The 23353-nt window shown below is 37.6% G+C and overlaps 1 protein-coding gene across 4 annotated transcripts in view; it reads right to left on the reverse strand.

Moving 5' to 3' along the window:
* LYST (lysosomal trafficking regulator) overlaps nt 1–23353 on the reverse strand; it is a 169026-nt gene that overhangs the window by 56802 nt on the left and 88871 nt on the right. For all 4 annotated transcript variants that reach the window (XM_037895287.2, XM_037895289.2, XM_037895288.2 and 1 more), the window contains exons 21-29: nt 21143–21341; nt 16986–17117; nt 13768–14395; nt 12197–12374; nt 10604–10773; nt 8702–8932; nt 5556–5722; nt 4666–4818; nt 2178–2369 (exon numbers count right to left, since the gene is read on the reverse strand). In XM_037895287.2, coding sequence (XP_037751215.1) covers nt 2178–2369; nt 4666–4818; nt 5556–5722; nt 8702–8932; nt 10604–10773; nt 12197–12374; nt 13768–14395; nt 16986–17117; nt 21143–21341 — 2050 coding nt within the window. The remainder of the gene's footprint in view (nt 1–2177; nt 2370–4665; nt 4819–5555; nt 5723–8701; nt 8933–10603; nt 10774–12196; nt 12375–13767; nt 14396–16985; nt 17118–21142; nt 21342–23353) is intronic.

The following is a 23353-nucleotide window of genomic DNA, read 5'->3' on the forward strand; positions in this document are numbered from 1 at the left end:
AGTGGCCCCTAAAAAACACGATTCCCATTAAAAATTCTACCAATTCACGGAAATGGGGCAAACATAAAGGTGATTGATTAACTTTAGTAAATGGAAAGGTTCTGACAAGCCATATGGACACTGAAGCCACATACAGTAGATTTCTATTGCATATAAGCTTCCTTAAATATTCTTCATCCTACTATTTTTGTGTGCAATTTTATGCACCAAAGAACACAGTACAGCCCAATCCACTAATGGGCCAGGGTCCTGGCAGGTAAGAACAAGGCTGTGCCACTTCCCCTGAAAATCCCAGTACTCTGGATTGGGGGCTAGGTGGTCCTGTGTCCCAAGAACCTCTGGATGCCAAGGTTTGTAGTTAAAAAGAGGTCACTCAAAGACAGTATGTCTTGAGACCAACTCCTCCAGACAAGGGATGGGGGGGACACTTATCTTGGGCTGTGGGGGGGGCACTTGGTGTATTGTATGTCCAATAGGAATTCAGCACATGGCTGTAGGGACATAGGGAAATGGGGAAGGACAGTCATACAGAATTTCCACAGATCCATAGTCTACAGGGAAAACCTCAGAGTTGGCAGGTCTGGGTGCATGTGGAATGGATGGATGTGGCGTTGGGAAGATAGGTGTGGAGAATGAGTAGCTATATGTATGCAAAGGGAGTGTACATGCCTACAGATCTAGAATTGGAAAAGGAGTAGGTGTGGAGTGAAAGTCTGTATGTAAAGACTACAAATTGAGTGAAAGTGGTGGTGGAACGAATGCATGAAGTGGAGTAGGTGAGAGATATGTGCAATAGGTCTGTGCAAATTCATAAAAATTAGGTAAGTTATTTTTAAAAACTGTAAGTATTGTCAGGTATTCATTATTATAGAAGAGTTCTAAACTGACCTACATTTCTGTACCTAATAATCTCAAAGGTGAGAAGCAAACTAGGAAAGCTCCCCCTTGCCTTAGACTTAATCAGAATTAGATATTTGTCACATGAACTGGTCCAGTTCAGTGAAATAAAAATTAGATCCAATCTGTCAAGTATTTAATACAAGAAGCAGAGACTAAGCTCCAGTGGTGAGGATGAATTTTAAAATGAAAAAAACATTAATCCAAATTCTGAGAGTCATAACCCCAAATAAACTCCGCTCCCTTCATACCCACAACATATTAAGAACATTAATACATTTTTAATGTAACAAAACACTGGCATTGTAAGGCAACAAATATAAAACAATCCTTTGTCCGGCTATGCTGGAAGGAGGACAGGAGATACTGGATGTAGTTTAATTAGGCAACAGCTTTGGTCTTATATGCTTGGGAGGACCTGGCAGATAAAAGTGCACAGCGCAGGTAAGTTGCTTAATCTTTTCAATATATACCTGGGGGTGGGAGGAAAAGGGCGAGGGCCTTCCATCTGCCTTCCCGCTTAACCATCCTGGTCCCCAGCCAACGCACTGCTGGGACCTCAACATTCTCACCTCCCTCAAATGAGGGTTAAGAGGGGGCTATAAAGGAGAGGGAGACTGGCTTCATGCCATACCAGACATAGGAGCCCCAAATCCCCCTTCCTACATTTCCACTCCTTTAAAGGATACCTCCTTTAAATCCTTTACCAATTCATTTTATCTGATTACTGCATCCCCTCCCTATGGAGTACCTACACTGGACAGGCACTCCATGTTACATAATAAGTTGCGACATCATAGCCTAACTCCCATTTCATGTTCATCCCAACTAAGCTCCCCTCCCCACCCCCCAAACCCACCGTGGGGAAGGCAAAAAAACCCCCACTTTGCCTTGGTCAACCTAGCGGGGGAGGGAAAATTCCCTCCCAGCCCCCACAAGAAAGTAGCAACTAGAGCAGCAGATCCTGACAAAACCCAGTATTTCACCACTTCCATGGGTGGAGGATGGGTACTGCTTCACCTGGTCCAGGTGAAAGAGGGCTTTTCCTGCACCAGCATGGACCTATATAGTCCCTGCCGTCTCGGTCACCTGGGGGAGGGAAGAGTCAGCATTCCCACACTGACATGGTCTGCAGTGCAGCAGAAAGTGTCTCCCTTACTTTCTAGCCCTTAAAGGGGCACACACCTTTTCCAACAAGCCAGACAGCAGTCCCCACCACTTAATGGGTGGTGTGATCATTATAAGCATAGTTACTGTATATTTTTTTCCCCTGTTCCTACCTTGATAAATGAACCTGTTAACTGCTAGAACAGTGAGTCTCTGTAACCTCTGTATAAACTCAGTCTCAGTGGCTCGAATAGGATTCTCTTGGCTCATTCGCCGCTGCATCATCATGTTAAGTTCATCACTTGCTACTAAACGCATTTTCATCACTAGTGTGTCAGACTGAGCAAGAGAAAATTTCCTGGAACCTTTAAGTATAGAGAAATATATCAGTAGCATCCTCATGAATAGATTAAATATCACATTCGTAACTTACTTGCATGCACCAATAGCTCTCATCTAGGAAAGAAAATTGGTTGTGGTTATGAGGGAAAATATTTGAAATATATTTCTTTAAAAAGGAACAAGGAATGTCCACTTTCTTCTTTAAATTTGGAAAAGTGTGACAGTTTTTCCACTTGAAAATGAAATGTATAACATTCATGTAACAGGATTGAAGTTTAGAGATTTGATGAAAAACTCATCTTAAACTATAGCACACTACCTGTTCAACTGCTGAATTTTCTTTAGCGTTTCCAAAATATAATTTCTCAGAAATATTCACTGTACAAAACAGCTTCTGAACAGTCACTCTTTCACTTCCCTACTTCTATAATGTTACCACATTACTGCTGTTATTGAAAAGTTAATTGTTCTTATACTAACATACTTATAGAAAGTAGGTTTTAGGCAATGTGAACTAAGACCAGTGAAGTTAACAGCTCTGAAAGGTAAACACATTTTCATACTGATCTATCAAAAGTTACTTTGATAGATGCATCTACTTCATATCTAATCCTGCAAAACATTTCCTGAGAAATGTTTTTGCAGAATGAATTGGTAGGCATGACCACCACTACTGCACCTGCTTCTGTAGGGAACTATATGAAGTGGATCCAGTAAGGTACTGGAGGGGTAGCTCCTGGTTTAACAAACTGAAGGAGGGGGGCATCAGAAGTTGACTGCAGGAATAGAAGTGTTGTTTTGGTAGACGAGGAATAATGGAATCTTTCATTGCAATTGAACCTTTGTTTTAAACAATTAACAGAACACACATTTTTTTTATGTAATAGTCTTCAGTGAAATCTTAAATGCAGCTGAATATAATGACCTAGATACACAGAGCACCTTTCAGCCAAAGAATCCAAAAGCACTTCACAAAAATGATTCACAAACTATTATAGTCTGAACTGGTAGTGCTACCTAGAGTTAAGGTTGCATAACACTTTCCATTACAGCATTTACTTGCTTATAAAAACTAAATGGTTCAAACTGAAGTTATGCATGCCAGGTATCTACCTCAAGCAGATTTTTGTTGTTGTTGAAAGTTTCAGTTAAAACAGTTCAGTTGTTTTTAAGAATGAGATTAAAGAAAACTAGGTTTTTCTCATGTTAAAAAAAAAAAGTATACTCTTTCAGAAGCTCTAGTACCTACATGCTTTGGAGCAGGATCTTGAAACTTAAAAGTTCGCCCTAATTTATCATCCCCCTCTAGTAGTTGGTCCACATAGAGGAGGAGAACTCACTACTACTATCAGTTACTCTGTTAGCTTAAGTTGTAGACTGGCTTTAAAGATCAGAACCCTGTTCACGACCCAAGTTGGGGGTCCATCTGATACTATATGACAATTGTTTTTCAGGGTTTGTTTGTCTGATGATTAGGAAATTTTATACAAATACTGTAAGAAAAAGAATGTAAGGTTGCAAAGGCACATGCTCAAGTTAAGAAATGCCAGAATGAAAGTTGCCTTTGTGCATATGCTTTATGACGCAGTCTTTAATTATATGATCACATAACCCTGCGGAAAAAAGCAGTATGTGATCATGTAATTAAAGACTATCAAAATGCAAGGACGACAAATTATATAGGAAACCTTAATTCTGGCATTTCCTAAGTTCACTGTGTGACTTTGTAATCTTAATGTTACTTTAACATAAGGTGTGCATGTGTGGGGAGGGGCTATATATGTATGTTTGTTAACTCATTTCAAATCCAAGTTGAATTTGGCTTCTGGAATCTTCAGGGATGATACAGTGTTAGGTGAAGGAGAAATTATTGCTACACTCCCTTCTTCCAACATATAAACAACACTTATTCTGCACACCTACTGAATGCAAAAGTCATACGTAAGTTACACTACTGTTCACCTTACCTACAACACAGAAAACTTAGATCGTCATTTTTTCCACAGGTGGATTTGCACTAGACTTCCACAGAAGATTCACTCACTTCTGCTGGGGTGTATTTTGCTAAATTTAAATGATGCATATTTAATATACTACGTTTCCTAAATATAGCAGTACATTGATTGAGGAAATGGTCGTGTAGTACCAAAAGTAAAGTTGCAGGGAACTCATCAACACAAGTCCACACATACACACTTTTACAGTCTCTGTCTCATTAAATGCCAGAGTAAAAAAATATGACTGGCTCCATCACATAAAGAGGGCAGAAGAAGCGATAAAATTCTCTTAATACAACATACTACAAAATTTATCACTCACCAGCAATGCTTTTACGTTTTTGAAACATTGTGTGATGATGGGTAGCAGGTAAACGTAAAGAGTTAGCCAGATCCTGTGAGTCTTGGTTTGCTGTAGCTTTTATTAATTCAATAGCTGCCTGAAGAACTCTGAATTGCAGAGCAATTGCCATGTCTACAAATGAGAGGCAACAAAGAACATAGGACATTTTCCTCAAGGTAGTTTACATAAATAAGTATCCAAAATGTTAGCATGTTTCTTATTTTCATTTTATCCTTTACATATATTTCTGTAACACCAAAATAATAGAATTTCACACATTACAAAACTTTTGAAAATGCATTTCAACACTGGTTTCTAAAAGAGGTGACAAGCCTTTTTTTGAGATGTTGATGGAAATTAAAAAAGGCCAGATATATTTAAGTTTCAAAACTACACACTTCCAAGAAAGTCACTGCAAAACCACCCCAATATTAGATGCACGTCACAGTATCAGTTACAAAGCAAAGACTCCCCCTCCCCCCCCCCCGGCTTGGGAAAAAACAGCCACCAAATTTTAATGTCTTCATATTTTTATTTATTAAAAGTTATAAATGGAAATAACTATTATATGGAATCTCTGAATATTGTCACTATTTTCATAATACTCCAAATATTCCATTCTAGGCCTTTTACCTCAGATGCCCAGGCAGAACTCCAGTTACTGGTACATATTTATAATCCACAGACTAGGACTGTAATTAAGCCACTATTGTACAACGGTCACTTACAGGAAAATAAGGTACACAACCAGGTATCCCCTCAACTCTAAAAATTAGCTCTTTTTATCATAGGAATATCCTCTGTGAAATCTATGAGAAAGTTAGCAGTTCCATGGGATTTGAAAATGTAAGTGAAAGCTTATGACTTACTTTGTGTCTTCTCATTTTTATTATTTTGAAGATGTCCCAGTAGTATAATGAGGTCCTCAATAACACGAAAATACTGAGAACCTGAGGAACTGCAGGCATGAATTGTGACTGCTACTAGTAATTGTTGTATATCACACACAAGTAGTTTGTAGTCATTCAAAGGAATGCTGTAAATAAAGTCAGTTATAATTACTACAAATAGTTTTTTGTATTCATATGAAACAATCAGAATTAAAATGGCACTAACACAGTACTTGGTATGGTTAGTAGAAGGAAAAGTAATTTACAGATAATGTTACAAAATCCAAACACTGCCACACTAAATCTGATACTGCTGAAGACGGGAAACAAACTGTGTTAACACAAAGAAAATATTAGCTATGTTTTCATTCAGAAAAAGTGGACACCCAAAAATCTTTGGAAGAGATTCCAGTGTTAAGAATGAAGTTCCATATAACGGTCTTGAAAGCAAATGACTTTTACATTAAGTGAAGAACAGATCTGAATTATAAATTTTTCAAATTACTGAACTTTAAAACACTACCATTCTCTCCAGTTTTGCAACCACATATTAGTTTTACTGAACAATCAAAATTGAGTATTTGTTCTGCGCCCTACTAACTGAACACATGAGCAAACAGTTTTACTTTCTCCTCACTTTAGATTTCAAAAAGAAAAGTGTGTAAAATATTTTTAAACATCAGTTTTTTTGAGTAAACTTAGTGCATTATAAGATCGTGAACAGTGCAGCTATTCTTTGGATGGGAGACTATTCTTATGTAAACTGCATCTCTCCCCCAGTCTAGTTGCTCCTGCAGGTCAGCCACTGGTCACATTTTTAGTAGAATGCTATTGCTTCTTGTGCATGACTGATGTTTAGTTGTTTGCATAATATAGTGTGGCTTACATCTCTGTTTCCCAACCTGGGAATCATGGCCTGAGACAAGGAAAATAACTGACTTTCAGTTCTTTAGTCCCATCTCTGTCTTTCAGTGAAAGACACTGCTCATTTAAGTCTCAAAGTTTCCTATGTTCTACACAAATTTAATGACCCCCTTAGTTTAATTGCTGAACATCATTTACATCAAAAGTAAAGAACTATGACTGTAAGTCCTTTATACTAAAGAAATTAATCAATTTTTTATTTCCTACATTAATAATTTTGTTTTGTGTCTCTTATTTTTGGTCTTTGTTACAAACTGCATCCCACATTTGAGCCTTGGTAAGTTGAAAGGTATGCTTTTAGCAGCAGCCTCCTTGCCAACATTGGTCACTACCTCCCAGCAGTTAGGACTCTTCTCTGCTGTAAAACTCAGCTGGCTCCCTGCCTATGTCATGCCCTCAGCATGCACAGCATAGCAGGCATAACAGCCAGCTGGGCAGGGAATGGGATGAGCCGCAGAGCAGCCAGTCAAACCAAATTCCTTCTCCACTCTACAATAAGTCAGATCCAATATGGAGAAAATGAGAGAGGCCAGGAGGATTCTTGAACATTTTTCCTCCTTCCAGTTTTGCATTCGAACTGTCCAATTTTTAAATGTTCAAATATTGGTTCATTTCAAAATAGAAAATTTTCAAATACAAAGACTCCCAAAAACTCTCAGACACTACCACAACTTGTACATTTGTTTTACTGGAAGATATATAAAATCACGAGTGGTGTGGAGAAAGTGAAGAAGGAAAAGTTATTGACTTGTTCCCATAATATAAGAACTAGGGGCCACCAAGTGAAATTAATGGGCAGCAGGTTTAAAACAAATAAAAGGAAGTTCTTCACACAGCACACAGTCAACCTGTGGAACTCCTTGCCTGAGGAGGTTGTGAAGGCTAGGACTATAACAGGGTTTAAAAGATAACCTTCATGAATTTATCTAGTTAAGTCCATTAATGGCTATTAGCCAGGATGGGTAAGGAATGGTGTCCCTAGCCTTTGTTTGTCAAAGGGTGGAGATGGATGGCAGGAGAGAGATTACTTGATTATTACCTGTTAGGTTCACTCCTTCTGGGGCACCTGGCATTGGCCACTGTCAGCAGACAGGATACTGGGCTGGATGGACCTTTAGTCTGACCCAGTATGGCCATTCTTATGTTCTTAGATTAGCTATTTAACTCATTTAATCCAACAAATTTGTTAGCTACAATTTACAGATGAATTGCACAATGGAAATGTTAGACAAAAATACACAGTGAAAGTTAACGAGGTTTTAAGTACCACCATGATGAATGAGACAGATTTTAAGACTAAATTTACTTTAAGACTAAAGTAGCATTATCCATTGAGCCAAATGTACAACTATTGCTCACCAGGAGACAACTGCTGTGGGTACAAATTAAAGTACAATATCTAATTTCTTCAACTGAATTTAAGACTGCAAAATGTCTATTACAAAAATGTATGACTACGTTATCTGAAAAAACAAAAGTGATTTAGAGCTGTAATAATAGATACTTTGTACTAGATTTCTGTACAAAGTCAATTATCTACTATTAATTATATCTAAATTAATGTCATAAAAGATTCCATGAAATCTGTAAGTTATGGTCTGATAAAGTAATTATGCATACGCTTAAATTTAAACCATGTGAATAATGCCACCCCTATTCAACAAGGAACTTAGGCACACGCCTAAATCCCACTCAGTCAATGGAATTTAAACACTTGCTCCCTCCCCTCAAATTAATAAGAGTCATTGCCATGGTAACTGGACAAAACACTTTTTGCTAGGTAAGTTTTCAAAAGAAGTGCTTGAAAGATGTGGTAACTAATGAAAAACCGACCTTTCTTGCTTTAACAAGTTCTCAAAAGGACCAATGAGATTTTACAAGAGTTTCCAAAATTAGACCCGCACACACAAAAGTATGAGACATTTCTTCTCGAAAAGAAGGAAAAAAAAAAAGAAAAAAAATGATGAGCACACACAGAGCTATCAAAAAGAAGTGCCTCTTAAGCATAAGTAAAGCGAGGCATTAAATACACTGGGCCTGATTCTCATTTTCATTTCAGAATCATACCCAATTTGTTGTGTTGTTTAAACTGGACATTAAAAAACATAATTAGAAGCATATATATGCTTAAAATAATCTAGTGTAAACTTGTAAATTGTTTTTAGAGTGAATCTGAAATATTCAGGTAATGCAACACTTACTTTGTTTCTATACCATTAAGGGCTGCTAAAGTATTACACAGCACATATAGCAAACCATTATCAAGCAGCATGTCTGCCATTTTAGAGCAGGAATTTATGATTTGTAGCAGAAGGCAGAAGGAATTATGCAGCAGTACGTTGTCATAGAGAGAATTCTCTATAAGTCCCAGAACAGGAATGACACACCATTTTTGAAAAAGTCCAGCATTTTTTACATCTTCCATGTCAAATCTATTAAAATAGAAACAAATAGGAATTCATCATCTGTCTGTAAAATAATCATCACAGTATGCATAACTGAATTTTCTAGATTATGAATACTAAGGAGAGTCTATGCTAACTGTTATGTACTGGCCAGGGGATGGGAGTGATTTCCATGGCATCTCATTTCATGTCAGTGCCAATGCTTATCTAATCTGTTAATGGTAATAAGAATTACAAAAAATGCCTGCAAGGCTTACAGGGAAATGAGACCCCTAAAAGAGATATTAATGTAGTTTTCGTAAACTACAAATAGGTTTACACTACACATTTCATAAACAGAAAAATCTGACTGTCAGCTTTTACTAAAAGCCAGTGGCACAAAAGTTCTCTCGTGACTCATTCTATTTCTCGTAATAAAATATTGCAACTGGCAGTGCCACTGTCATGAAATGAGGTATGGGTTTGCTGCAATAAAATAATCTACTGTTCAAGAGGAGGCTTTGATATACTGTATTCATTACTGCGGAAACTAATTAAAATCAAGGATGAATACCTTTTGTTCATTTCAACTCCAGAAGCCATAAACAGAACTACAGTCCTTGCATTAAGACTTTCTATCACATAATGGAAAAGGAATTAAAAATATATCGTTGTACCACTCCATTACTAATATATTCTGCAGTAAGCATCATAACAGATTCCTAAAAGGCTAAGTCTCATCCCGATCCACCTCAATCCTTTCTGAGGAGATGTCTGCTTTTCTTTGTGGGGCTGGTAGGACATCTGGCAGGTTCAAAGCTTCCTATTAGCATGAGTAGTTACCTTCTGGTATATGTAGGAAATAATCTGTGGGTACTGATCTTGCACTATAGTAGGCAACTGAAGCAAGAGCTTTTTCCTGATTGGGCAGACTGTGTGCCTTTGGCTATACCTGGATGTTGACTCTCCATTCTGTATTGTTAGATCTCTGCAGTGTCAAACAGAAGGGTCTGACTAGCCATATATTCAGAGAAAAATTACTTCCCACAGCTTTGGCAGAATAGGCTGCTTAAAGTGAGATTTTCTCTTTCCTAAATCCTTCTGTGGGATTCCTCCTCTTTGTGGTACAAGGATGTAGTACAAATTATGGAGATGACACTAAAGGAAACCTAGAGATTTTGATTTAGTTGCAGATTATGGTAGCAGTTGGCACAGAATTTTTTTTCTAGCTAGTTGTCACAATTTTGTAGGTGGGGTCTACGGTGGTGATTGAGTTAATATTGCCCAGTGTCTCATATGGGCTCTGACTGGAGAATGGCAAGGGCAAAACAGACTATGATGAGTTCAAAGGATGTAGAGAGGCCTCAATATTGAACAAAGATATGGGACTCCCTCTCTTCATGAAAGGTCAAGTGAAAGTGCACCATGTTCTGGTTGTTCAGTGGGCGTGGATGTGCCATTTAGTTGCAGTGACATAGTTTGCATGAGGATTGCCGAGTAATGTAATTAAGGGAAAACAGAGAAACTGAGTTTTTAGAGTTCCAATAAACTTGCAATCAGAAACATTTTTGGTGAGGAACTGTTTATAAGGCTGTCTGCTGTTGAAAACACAGTGGGACTTAAATGCAATTATATCCTTGCCATCAGCAGACAACTCAATATCGTTGCTTGAACTAAAACAGTGCATCTTCTGAATGCTGAAGAAAAAGCACTACTTACTCTTCATCAAGACCAACAGATCGACCAATGAGCATTTCCAAAAAGCACTCCAAAAGTTCCTGAGTTCCTTGGTGAAGATACAACTGGTTGGCTAACAAGGAGAAGCCACGATTCTTTAAGAATTTCTCCTTTTGTTCCCTGGTTGCTCTGTTGAAATATGCATCCAACAACTAGAAAGAAATGCACAATTTTGATTCAAGATTAAATATTTTTATGTATCATTTCCTTGGAAGTTTAAATATTCTTGTTTGCAACATGTTCCATTCAGAAAGGAAGAGTTAAAATGCTTTAAAATTTTTCAGGTTCCAAATTAAGTGACAAATTCTTTCCTTTGATTTTGTTTGAAATTTCCATTGACCTCAATCCATCCAAGAGAAGAAGATTATATATAAAAAAAACACATCTAGAATTACAGAATCATAGGACTGGAAGGGACCTTGAGAGGTCATCTAGTCTAGTCCCCTGCACTCATGGCAGGACTAAGTATTATCTAGACCATCCCTGACAGGTGTTTGTCTAACCTGCTCTTAAAAATCTCCAGTGATGGAGATTCCACAACCTCCCTAGGCAATTTATTCCAGTGCTTAACCACCCTGACAGTTAGGAAGTTTTTCCTAATGTCCAGCCTAAACCTCCTTTGCTGCAATTTAAGCCCATGGCTTCTTGTCCTATCCTCAGAGGTTAAGAAGAACAATTCTTCCTCCTCCTCCTTGTAACAACCTTTTATATACTTGAAACTGTTATGTCCCCTCTCATTCTTCTCTTTTCCAGACTAAACAAACCCAATTGTTTCAGTCTTCCCTCACAGGTTATTTTTTATATATTACACCTAGAATAAGAATTATATTTATTTATATGAAAAATTGAACAAAAAAGTTTATTAAAAATCTATTTTACATTTTATCTAAATTGTTACTGATTGGTGACTTAAGTGGTTTTATTTTTTATCTATCTATCCATCCATCTATCTTTTTAACTAAACTTTTGAAGTTCTTCAAACTACAAGCCAAAGCTACTCCGTAGTCCCTGCCTCAAGAGCAAAATTCTCCATTGCAAACTGTTTTCCTCTTCATAAAAAGGACAAAACCACTCTGACAAAATCAAGATAAAACCCATAGTCAGTTTAAGTTAATACCCAGTCAAGAGTCACACTGACTGCAATGGGAACTCTGCCTCGAGGAAGGATTTCAGGACTAAGCAAACACTAGAGGAAATAATTTTTGTATGATGCACTACCCCTACTGAAGGATGGTCATTTATTTTCTTATCATGTCACTCCAATTTTTAAGCGCTATTTGCTCCCATCATAGGATTTGATTTCTTTTATCTCTAACTTAAACTGTAGAATTTATATAACTATCAATTGAAAAGATACTTTTTATGAAGAAATTCTCAAACAGCTAGATATAATCAACTCAGTTTTAAAAAGGCTTTGTGGGGATAAGACTAGGGGAATATAATAAAGAAGTCAATCTTATTTTTGCTAACAATCTGCATATAAATAACATTTTAGATCGAACTTTGAATATATTCAAGTGAGCTAGTTTATATCTTTATCTGAGTTGCAAACATTTAGACTGTATATACTCCTACTTTAATGACTCCTTGTTGTATGAGAGGAGATGGATGGTTCACAAGAACAATAAGAGTGTCAGGCTGAATAAGTTTGTCTATCACATCTTCTAGCATGATATCTGGCAGGATTAAAAGAACTCCACGTAAGAGGTCATACAATCCACAGCATATAAGCACAAGGCAATCTTCTGTGGATCTGAAAACAAAGAGGAAAATATGCTATTACTATATTGAATTTCCTATAAACCATAGGAGTGTATAAATACCATTAGAGGCTACCTGCAGGGGGAAAATGACCACACTGCACCTTTAAGGGCACAGGGGAGAAGGGGTGTTGTCCAGCTGACTGAGGGAGAAGGAACAGTGCTTTACAGGGGGGTGGGAGAGGCTCATAAGCTGCTTCAAAAGGGGGAGTGGGTCAGCATGGTGATGCTGATTTATCCCCTGGGACTGGAAGGACTGAGCGGTTGAAAAGGGGCAAACCTGGGCATGAGAGGCCTCTTTTTCCAAGCTTCCAAGATGAAGCTGCTCCTTTTTAGGGGGCTGGGAAGGAATTTTTTCCTCACCACCAGATTGGCTTAGGTGGAGTGGAGGGGTTTTTGGCTTCCCCAGAGCTTTCACCACAGTGGGTTTGGGGGTGGGGGCTTTGTTATGCTGAGTGAATGTCGGAAATCATTATGTAAGTGTGGGGCAGATGTTCAGCGCAGGTACTCCATAGGGAGGATGTATAGTGACTGGATAAATGGCTTGGTAAAGGACTTAAAAGGGAAGTGTTGGTTAAAGGAGCAGAATGGGGAGGCTTGGGGCTCCTATGACTGGTCTCGCAGGGAGCCAACCTCCTTTTGTTTTAGCCCACCTTAGCCCTCCTTTGAGGTCCCAGCAATGGGTTGGCTGGGGAACCTGGATGGAAAAAAGAGGGGGGCTGGCAGAGCTGCCCTGGGTAGATATTGAAAGAACATGAGGATACCTGCACTGTACATGTTTATCTGCTGGGTAGTCCCAGACATCTAATAATAAAGTTGTGGCATGATTAAAACCACAGCAAGTGTCTCCAGTCGTCCTTTCAGTATAGCTAGACAAAGGTCAGACTAATGACAGTGTGACAAAGGTATTTGCCCAAACTCTTCCCAATGCTCTCCTCTTCTTCCTTTTTTAGGGCTTAATTCTTGACTGCAGTCAGTAGAGGGCAACATGAGCAGAGTTATTTGTATTACAGTAGTGTCCAAAGGTTTCAGTCAAGTTCAGGGCCCCCCTGTGCTAGGCATCATACAAAACAGTTAACCCTTCAAGGCAGGGATTAGCTAAATAATGTGGAATTTGAAACAAAAGCAATTTTCTAGCACACTACTAGTTTAATGAATATATCTGCAAGCTTTCACTACAGATGCAACACTAAATTTCAGACTTATTAGCCTTTTTTTTTTTTTTTTAAACAAAATATGTTGTCCAGAGCAAGAACCACAAAATATTTGTCAAGTCAATGAGAAATTATTCTATATGCTGTGGCAGAAGTTACTGTACTATTAGAATTATTTCTGGAATGTTGAGGTATTGTAATGTTTCTTTAAAAAAAAAAAGAGTGTGCATACCTATAATCAGGTCTTTCAGATCTTTTAAAGGTCTGTTCACTAACTGAAGAGAAGGTAAGACTTTCCCATTCCTCAGGAAGTGCACTCCTATCAGCGAGGGTTGGCCAGCAAGCAACGGAGGATGATCCACTCTGAGCAGAAAACGCTAGACCCAAGCCTGCAAAATTATTTTGACTTTTCTGAAATGAAGGCAGCCCCTTCAGACTGTCAGGACGGCGAAACAATGATTCAACTGCAGCACCATCCTCATTACTTTTCAGTTCTGCATTTAGCTCTTTGTTCTCAGATAATTCTAGTTCTTCTTTTGAAATGTCAACCAATGCTTCAGCAGATGTTAACTCCGAGTCACAAACTGTTTTTGCAGACTCACAGCTGCTGACACAGAGTTCCTCCTGTACCCTTTTTAATGTTTCAGAGTTTTCCACAAAAAGATTTTTTTCCTGTGGATCAACAGAGTCACTCTCCCTAACTTCCTGCAAGTCATCAATGCTTCTACCCAAGCTCCCAGGTAGGTTTTTTGGATGCACTTGTGGTGAGGAGGTAGGAGATGCTGGTAGGCTTTTGCAACGCCGTTCAGGTGCCTGAGTGTGTGTTATCTCTGGTACACTAATCTTGGAAATAATGTTTCCTGGGGAAGAGAACACAAAATACTCTTAGCATCTATTTTGTATTAGAAATGTTAATGTTCTGTTTCACCACCAACTAATATATCCACAAAATGCACCAAGTAATGTGCCTTTTGGCTTATTATACTGACAATCACAGTTTTCTCCCTGCCCCAAACATTAAATCAACTATGAACAGATACCACATTCATTTGGCATAGCAAGCCATAAAGTTTGCTCAACTATTGAGACATTTGATTTCAAAGACAAAATATTCAGTTTACATGAGTTACAGCATATGGCAATAAAATTATATATATACACACAAGTTAATTCTCACAAAGCAGAATGGTATTTTTTTGGCCCTCCTGATTTTGTTTTGATTTAAAGATTTCACCACTTAAATAGCAGATTCTAGAAGGTATGTTCTGTTATGTCTCATCCCTTCAGTTAAGTCAGTTGGCAATAAAACCCTGAACATATACATGACTAAAGCTCTATATAATAAATAATGCCCTAAAAGATTAAGTGTTTGAATATGGCCAAACGTTGAATAAGTAAAGTTGTGTATATAGATCACTAATGTTTAAAGGCGCAGCTCTGATTTCAGAGGCACAAACATGCAACATCTAAAACTGGATTAGCCAGCCTACTTTTACTGAATGATAAATGTAAACTAAAGATAAATATTGCATCTTCAACTACTTCTGTATACTAACTCTCAGTTCATCTAAATTTGTCTTATTCCGGATATTTATTCTGTCTCCTCTTTGGAGCGTGTGAGCCTTCTTTCCACTCTGTATTCACAGAAAAAACAATTTTTAAAAGTAGAACTTAAGCATTTGAAGGACTATCAGCAACTATTGCACAAAAATATGGTTGTGCTAGGACACTACAGTCTTCATGAAAGGATGTTAGATCTGAGTATCTAATGCAATATTCCTAAAATCAAAAGTGATGCAATTTGACCAAAAAGGTTTTAGAATGATAGCTAATACTTCTGTCCGAAGTCAGTATATCAGGAAAGCATTCCTAAGCACTGTCTGACACTTGCTGAAATAATAGAAACATATGAACCCCCTCCAATAGTCAATACAGAGCTGGTTGCTTGGGTGGTTTTACACATCTTGCAGCTAAGTCAAAGATGCAAATGTAAGTGTGCAGCTCTCAGGAGCATCACATATTTTTGCAACAATCTGAGGAAGACCTGGCTGTAACATTCATCTGTGATAGATGAATGGATAAACATTCTTTATTTAAAAAGAAATAATTTGTACTGAACTATAATTTATAATTGGTTTAGGACCTCATGTAAGAGAACATATAATGACTAGTATTCATGCAGAAAAAAAAAAAAAAACTTATGAGGAGATTGCAACATTTCATGGCATGGCTCTAAGTGAAGTGAAAGGCATATCACACCTTTTTTTTGGGGGGGGGGGGGGGGGGGGGAGTCAAGCCTCAATCTAGCAGTTACATAACATTTGAAGAGCTAACTTGTAATATGCTTTTCACAAGGGAAGAACTGCTTCAACATTAACTGCAAAACGTATGATATTGGTCAGGTATGTGGTACTGCTGCGTTTTATATAATTGAAATTGCAACAGTCGCAAACAGGAAGTGAGAAATGGAAGCAAATCAAATCTATCCTGTAGATGTTGACTAAATGGAAGCAAATCACATCTATTTTGTAGATGTTTGAATCCTGCAGTTTTAGCCAACAATTATATCTCATTGTGGATGTACATTAACTTCATAGTTAAGGCTGCACTGATAGTTCCATTGCAAGACTTTTTTTTGACCCAGCTTAAAATTTTGATCCAGGGATGATATTTGTTTGAAAATGTGTGTAATATACATTGAAAGACTACTTTTTAAAATTCCAGAAGTCTAAAGCACTTTTCCCATACTGGTTAATAAAAGTGGGCACTTAATTTTTTGCTGGAATGACTTATGATTTGTTGGAAAGTGTGAAAATTAGTAATTTGTACTTTATGCTAAAATGTTGCCTTGAAATCACAACAGTAGAAGATATTTTGGGACATGGGTGGGGGGAGGGAGGGAGAGGGGGGTGTTAATTTGCCCCATGCAATCACCTTTGCATAACTATAGTATGTTTAGCACTCATACATGGAGAATGAAATCTCACTGACTACAACCTTTTTACATTTTAAAGCTCAACTGGAATATTGTGTACTGTAATAAAAAACCCTGACAATTCTCTCTCAGGCAAGTAACTTGCTGGTCATCTAAGTCACACAATTTGGGATATACCTGGAATAAGTTGCTCCTTATAGATTTTCCTACTTTATCTTTATCCTACTTTCTATAAAGTGTATTATTGTACTCACTGCATAATCAAACGCTGATTTTCTATTTTATACTAAACTAAAAATGGCCAAAATCATCATTTCTCATCATGCTCAAGTTATAAAATACTGATACAATCTTCGTTATTTTGCACCAATGGACTGAATTTAAGCAGACTTTGCCACCACTCACCTAAGTTCCACCTCTGTAAACTGTTGCAACCTTTTCCCTTGCTTCATTGCCAAACCCAGAAATTGAGCATATGCTTTCCTAGCAGCAGGTATGTAATATAAATATTTTACCTCCCAGCGGTGAAGCAGTAAATCCAGCTGGACTTGTAGTTAAATGTGTAGGACTGTCAATTGATTTTCCACCAATGCTAGAATTTCTCAGGTACTTGATCGATTGGACCTTTTCCTGGAAAATTTTGCCATCTAGAAAAAAAAGGGGGTGGGAGGAACAATGACTTAACTCTATGCAAGTTTTTTTCTTGGTGAATTAAAAAAAAAAAAACACAAAAAAAACCCATAGAAAACAAGTCAAAGTTAAGATTCAAAACATATCACTGCAAGGTTTAATGAGCCAAGCACTTTCCTTCCACATTTAAGAAACACACTAGAGAATGAAAGAATTCTACTTTTGTTCAGTATAGTGGTGTTATACTTCGCACTACGAGAATTTTTGAACCATTCCTCTCAGTGATTATATTCTGAAATGGTTCTCAAAAATTATACATTTAAAAATAGCATTTCCAAGCTAACTACTAGTAGTCATCTTGCTGAAAATTTTGTGACATCAAATAATGACACCTCTCCCTAATCCTCTTCCCCCACAAAAAAATTAGTTCCTGTATCAGATGAGCCAAGCCTCAGACAATCAGAAGTGGGCTCTAATTCTGTGCTAATAAAGTTGTACATGGAGTCATATTGGAGTGCAAATGCCAACAACTGCACACCATTCAAGTAGAGAGCCAATTACCCAAACTGGACATGCAAAGCAAATGCATCTGCAAAAGTAGAGTATGGTCTGAAAATTTGGCTCAACGCATTTAATATTTCCACCACAAAGGGTTTCACTATTTTCAAAACTACCTATCTACAATGTCAACAAGATAGATACTGGCAAAAAGCTTGGGAATGCCAACTTTAATTAGAAATAAAATCTATAAAATGTATTTTGCACTACATAGATGTAAAAAATGCTTCTTTACAGAAAAAGATTTTAGAAGCCTGTACCCATTTTGTTCAGTACAGTAATGATTTACTACCACAGACTACAGGCCTGTTCTGGATTACAAATTTCCTAACTTCACCCACTTTCAAACATTTGTGTTCATTTTCTCTGAGTGCTGCCAGGAGATCACTGTATGTCTTCCACTGGTAGCTCAGAAGGATACTTGACGATACTAATCTTGAGCAAAAGGAACCTTATGTGGTTAGTTGCAATTTGAAGGATCTCCCTCTTTCCTTTCTCCTGCCTCATCTCTGAGGGATCCTCTGACTGGATCCCTTCCAGCCTTAGCTGTCCACTCTGTCTTCCCTAAATATGAATTTTACATCACTGTCAACCAATCTCATTAAAAATTATTGAAGCTCAAAATAATGTATTTAAAATGGATTAAAATTCTAATAGTTTGTTTTAAGTACAATAGAATCCTCTTAATTTGCAAATCTTGTTGGAAATAATGAACGAGTTAAACAATTGTCCAAATTATCCAAGTTAGCATGATGTACAGAACATTGCACATGAATGATTTATAATAGTTTTCATTGGCTGCTTTAAAATGAAGTATTGTAAAAAGTTATGTAATATGCCTAAGAACTATAAATACTGTAAAATTGATGTATAAGGAGACATAAAACCAAACTGCCTGAAGTTAAGGCCCATACTTTGGGACTGCTAGCAAAACCGCAAGTCATAACTGGAAAAGGGTTACTTACTAATTACAGAAGACAGTTTGCATGGAGCTACACAATCAAGAATTGTGCCCCTTGGGGCACCTTTCTAAGTATCAATGTATTTGGGAGGGTGCATGCACAACCCACTGGAGGCACTGAACACTGGTGCCTGAGGATGGAGGAGTGACCTCTACCCTAAATGCTTATTAGTTCATTTGATTCATTTAAGAATTCTTTAAAAAAAAGACTAGGATAGGGAAGGGGCTTGGAGCTATACAAGTGTTCTTCTGAAGGAGCTACAGTTAGTGACAAGAAACACTTTTCCTCTGAGAATTGCCTATATAAATTCACAATACTGGGAGTCTAACAAGCAGTAACAATCATCCAAGGAGAAGAGCCCAAGGAGAACTAGTTAGAGATGGCAGGAATGCTCTCCCAAATTGGCATTTAGATCTAGCTGCATAGTCAAGCAAGTATTGCTGTATGAATTTATTGACACCTCAAAATAGCAGCTTTGAAATACTTTTAACATGTTCACAAAGCCATATTATGAAAGCCATTTTTGATCTCATAGAATGTGCTCTAAAGCCCTCAGGTACTTAGACGTGCAATATCATAACAAGTTTGTCTAAGAGTTACTTAGAAACTAGAGGATTTCCCCCTTGAATTGGTCTCCATAAACTGCAGTTGCATTTAGGGCAGTGGTTCTCAACCTGCGGTCTGTAGACTATGTCTAAGGGGTCCGCAGAAGATTGTCACTAGCATAGAACACTGATTTTCAGCCTGTGATCTGTGAACCCCTGGGGGTCCGCAGATTATGTCTAATATTTCAAAAGGGGTCCACACCTCCAAAAATTTTTAAGAGTCTGCAAATGAAAAAGGTTGAAAACCACTGATTTAGGGTATTCACGGATAGATTTTCACATTGGATCTATGTAACCTAGCCTCCCCTTATAAGCTAATTTGGGGAACTGGTAAACAGAGTATGTCTAACCTTGGACCTGGAGGTGTAATCTGCAGCTTGAAGAGGCACCTTATGCTAACTTGAATAAAGCTTGCACACTAAAAATAGAAATGCAGCTGCTGCAGCATAAGAACCGGGAGGGGCTGGCTGCCCCAAGTACATACCTGTCCAAGACACTACGAACATGCTAGGGTAGCAAGCCCCTATCACCACTTGCACTGCCAGAGCTACACTTCTGCTTTTAGAGTGCTAGTTCAATCAGAGCTGGAAAGTACACCTTCAGATTGAAATGAAGACATACCATAAAATTAGTTTAGGTGGAACTTCAAGAGACCTTTCAGCTAGAGGTAAAACCACCATATCTATATAGAACACTGAAGAGAAGGTACAAGCTAGCCCTTTCAAAAAACTCTTAACAGTAGGATTATTGAATATGAAGAACCCTGTAGGGTAAACTAACAGGGTTGCGTGAAAATCCTGTCGGAAATCAGTGTCCCTAAAGCAGATCTACTTCAGTCAAAACCATGACTGACCCATGACATAAGACTTGAGGGAACAACAATTAATTCAAACTAATTTGTTTTTATTGAACAGAAATGGTCTCTGATAGGAGAAAGGGTACTGAAAATAATAAAGAGGCCACCGAAGAATACGAAATGCATTTGGGACTGGATGTTTCATATCCTTGAACCTGAACATTTGATGCTGTGAAAGGATGTACATGTGGCTCCCAATGGACAGTGCCATCTAGAAGGTTACAAGCTTGCATACAATCCAATGTGGTGGATCTGTACAGGCGGTTCTCAAAGGAGATGTACTGTTAACATGTTCCTTTAAATTAACACAACATGGGGTTGTCTGCAACAAGGTCAGTTTTCCATTATTTCCAGCCAAAATGCACGGAACTCAACTGTTCTCTGCAAACTATTTATGAAGTATTACTTAACATGATTTTAGTTATGTGAAAATGGCTGGCCAAGCTCTTTTTTGCTTTATTACCTACTGTTGCATAAACTGTAATTTTCAGTAAATTGGTACTGTGGTGCATTCACACCTTCAGTATGTGTGATCCACAGAGAACCCTAATCTAGTCTTCCAAATACAACTTCAGAGGTCAGGAACTGGAAGATTCTATAAGTGGTAGACTATTTGGCTTTGGGCAAGCCATTTACAAGTTAGTTTCCTCATCTGTAAGCCTGAGATAGTTTACCGACCTCAGAAGTGTTTATTTTTTAGAATTATTAATAGCTGTCAAACACTTCAAAGATGAAAAAGTATAAAATACAGCTACTAATTATTTATATATATGGTCTTTGGGGGGGTTATAATGAATAACCCAACCAGGTATCATGCAAAATATGAGGTCCAACTAAAGGATCTTTTTTGATAGAAATCAAAGTAGTTATAATGTATCAGAAGAAATTTTGGTTGTAAGACTCAATTCAGTAGCTTTTGTAGAAATTACATGGTAGTGTACGGTACAGTCATTCACAGAACCGCTATTTATAAAATTAGCTTAGTTTTATTTTTAATCAATCAAATAGGTTGGCATTTCATCTTATAGTCTATTTCTGGTTAAACAAAATATTGTATCTACCTATGTGCAGGGAAAAGTAGAAGTTGGTGGGATTGTGACAAACGTATGTATTAGTGGGAGGGTGAACTGCTAAGAGGAAATTGAAGATCAGTGTCAGTAATTCCAGGTCTGGGGGAGATCCAAGCACTTCTTCAATTATTTTCACAAATGATCTACAAACCTCCCGAGGCAGGGATGTAAGATGCCCTTCCTTTTGCTCCTGAAAGAGAAATGCACAGGTAAAATTTCCTGAATGCTCAGTTTGTCAATTTATTTCATCACTATACTCTTCCATACAATAGATACAGGAAAAAGTTTTAGTACACTTTACCGAACTTGGAAGAAGCTACTGTGTCCATTCAATATTACCTGCAACTAGCACGCCTGAAACACAACTGTAATACTAATAAATTATACAGGTACACTTTTTTAAAAAAATGGAAGTTTGTTCCATGGAAGCACTTATACGTAATCTGAAGTTGCAATGTTAATGACATCTATAGATCTAATAAAAATTAATAGATTTTAAAATATTAACTACAATTGTACAACTATTTAATTGAATAAAAAGACCTAAGGTTAGATTTACAAAAATCCCACTAGATGGAGTTAGGAGGCTAAACTATTTAGACACTTTTGTAAGTCTTAGTAGGCATCTAACTGCCTCTTCTTTGGGCACCTAATTTTGTAAATCTGGCCCCTAATCTGCACTATGGACTAACTCCTTAGTAATGTTACTTGTATTACAACACAGAAGTGCTTGAAATTAGCAATTGCTATTTTTTCTCTGAACTCCTCTAGGAGTTAAGTTTAAAAGGCAAATCCATTTACAATAATTTATTAGAGTCATAACACAAACAGAGGTGAGACTATTATTGCATAGGGCATTGGTTAGATCAAATTGTTAAGTGCTAACAATGTGTTCAGTGCTGTACAAGACAGATTAAGATGGTTCTGTACTGGGAAGCACAGCCTATGAGAGTCAGATGTAAAACAAAATTCATTAGAAGCAGATGGGGTGAAAAAAAGTCATTTTCTTCCAGTCACTTTAAGGATTAAGAGAGTTTGAGGTAATTCTCTCTAACAGGGGAGGAATTGATGTGAATCAAAGATATTGAAAAGTATGTAAAGAAGAGTGAGCAGTGCCTTACATAATCGGCTTCAACTCGCGAACATGATCTAAGAAAAAAAAAGATAAACTAGGAGGTTATGAACAGCTGCAACAGAAGTGACAACAGACACATGTTTCAGAGTAGCAGCCACATTAGTCTGTATCCGCAAAAAGAACAGGAGGACTTGTGGCACCTTAGAGACTAACCAATTTATTTGAGCATAAGCTTTCGTGAGCTACAGCTCACTTCATCGGGTGCATGCAGTGGATCCGATGAAGTGAGCGGTAGCTCACAAAAGCTTATGCTCAAATAAATTTGCTAGTCTCTAAGGTGCCACAAGTACTCCTTTTCTTTTAACAGACACATGAAATCACTAGGAAAAAGTGACTAAAGAAAGCAATATAAAGAAGTATAAGGTAAATACTGGGCATGTGTTTTTGGAGAAGGTAATTAAGAAGAGTATGGTAAAGGAAAAATGGGATTAGATAAAATAGAACGTCTGTAAGGAATAAATCATCTAGCTTCATGTCATGTTCTAATTAGTGCTCTTAAGAGGCATGCAACTACAGTTAAAAGAAAGGTACTCCTGTTTTGTGGCAATATTTGACTTCAGATTATGAAAACAAGTCAAGCCATTTAAAAAAATCCATATTTCTTTATTCAAATGGAATGAGAATCATAGAGGTATATTTTAAAGAGGTATATTATAGTCATACCCCTTCAAGGATATGCTATAATAATTTGTAGCGTTGTGTTTTCTTAGGAAATCATAAAAGTGACGGATGGTTATGCATTAAATAAAGTTTAAACCACATTTTGAAAACTTATAAGGGCTGATTACAAAAACACTAGCACTACCTGTGCTTTTCATTAACAGTGATTTGAGAGTAAAGCTAGACAGATATTCAATATGGAAGATCTAATACATACTTGACATTACACAGAACAGTGTTTTTCAAACCATGGGTTGTGACCCACTACTGGGTCATGGCATGTAAGGCACTGGGTCGCATTGCTCTGGTCAGCACCACCAACCGGGAAGTTAAAAGTCCCATCGGCAGTGCTGCCCAGCTAAGACAGGGTAGTGGCTACCTTTTCCGACACTGCACTGCACCCTAGA

This window comes from Chelonia mydas, chromosome 3, assembly GCF_015237465.2.
Source record: "Chelonia mydas isolate rCheMyd1 chromosome 3, rCheMyd1.pri.v2, whole genome shotgun sequence".
In the NCBI taxonomy this organism is placed as follows: domain Eukaryota; kingdom Metazoa; phylum Chordata; order Testudines; family Cheloniidae; genus Chelonia; species Chelonia mydas.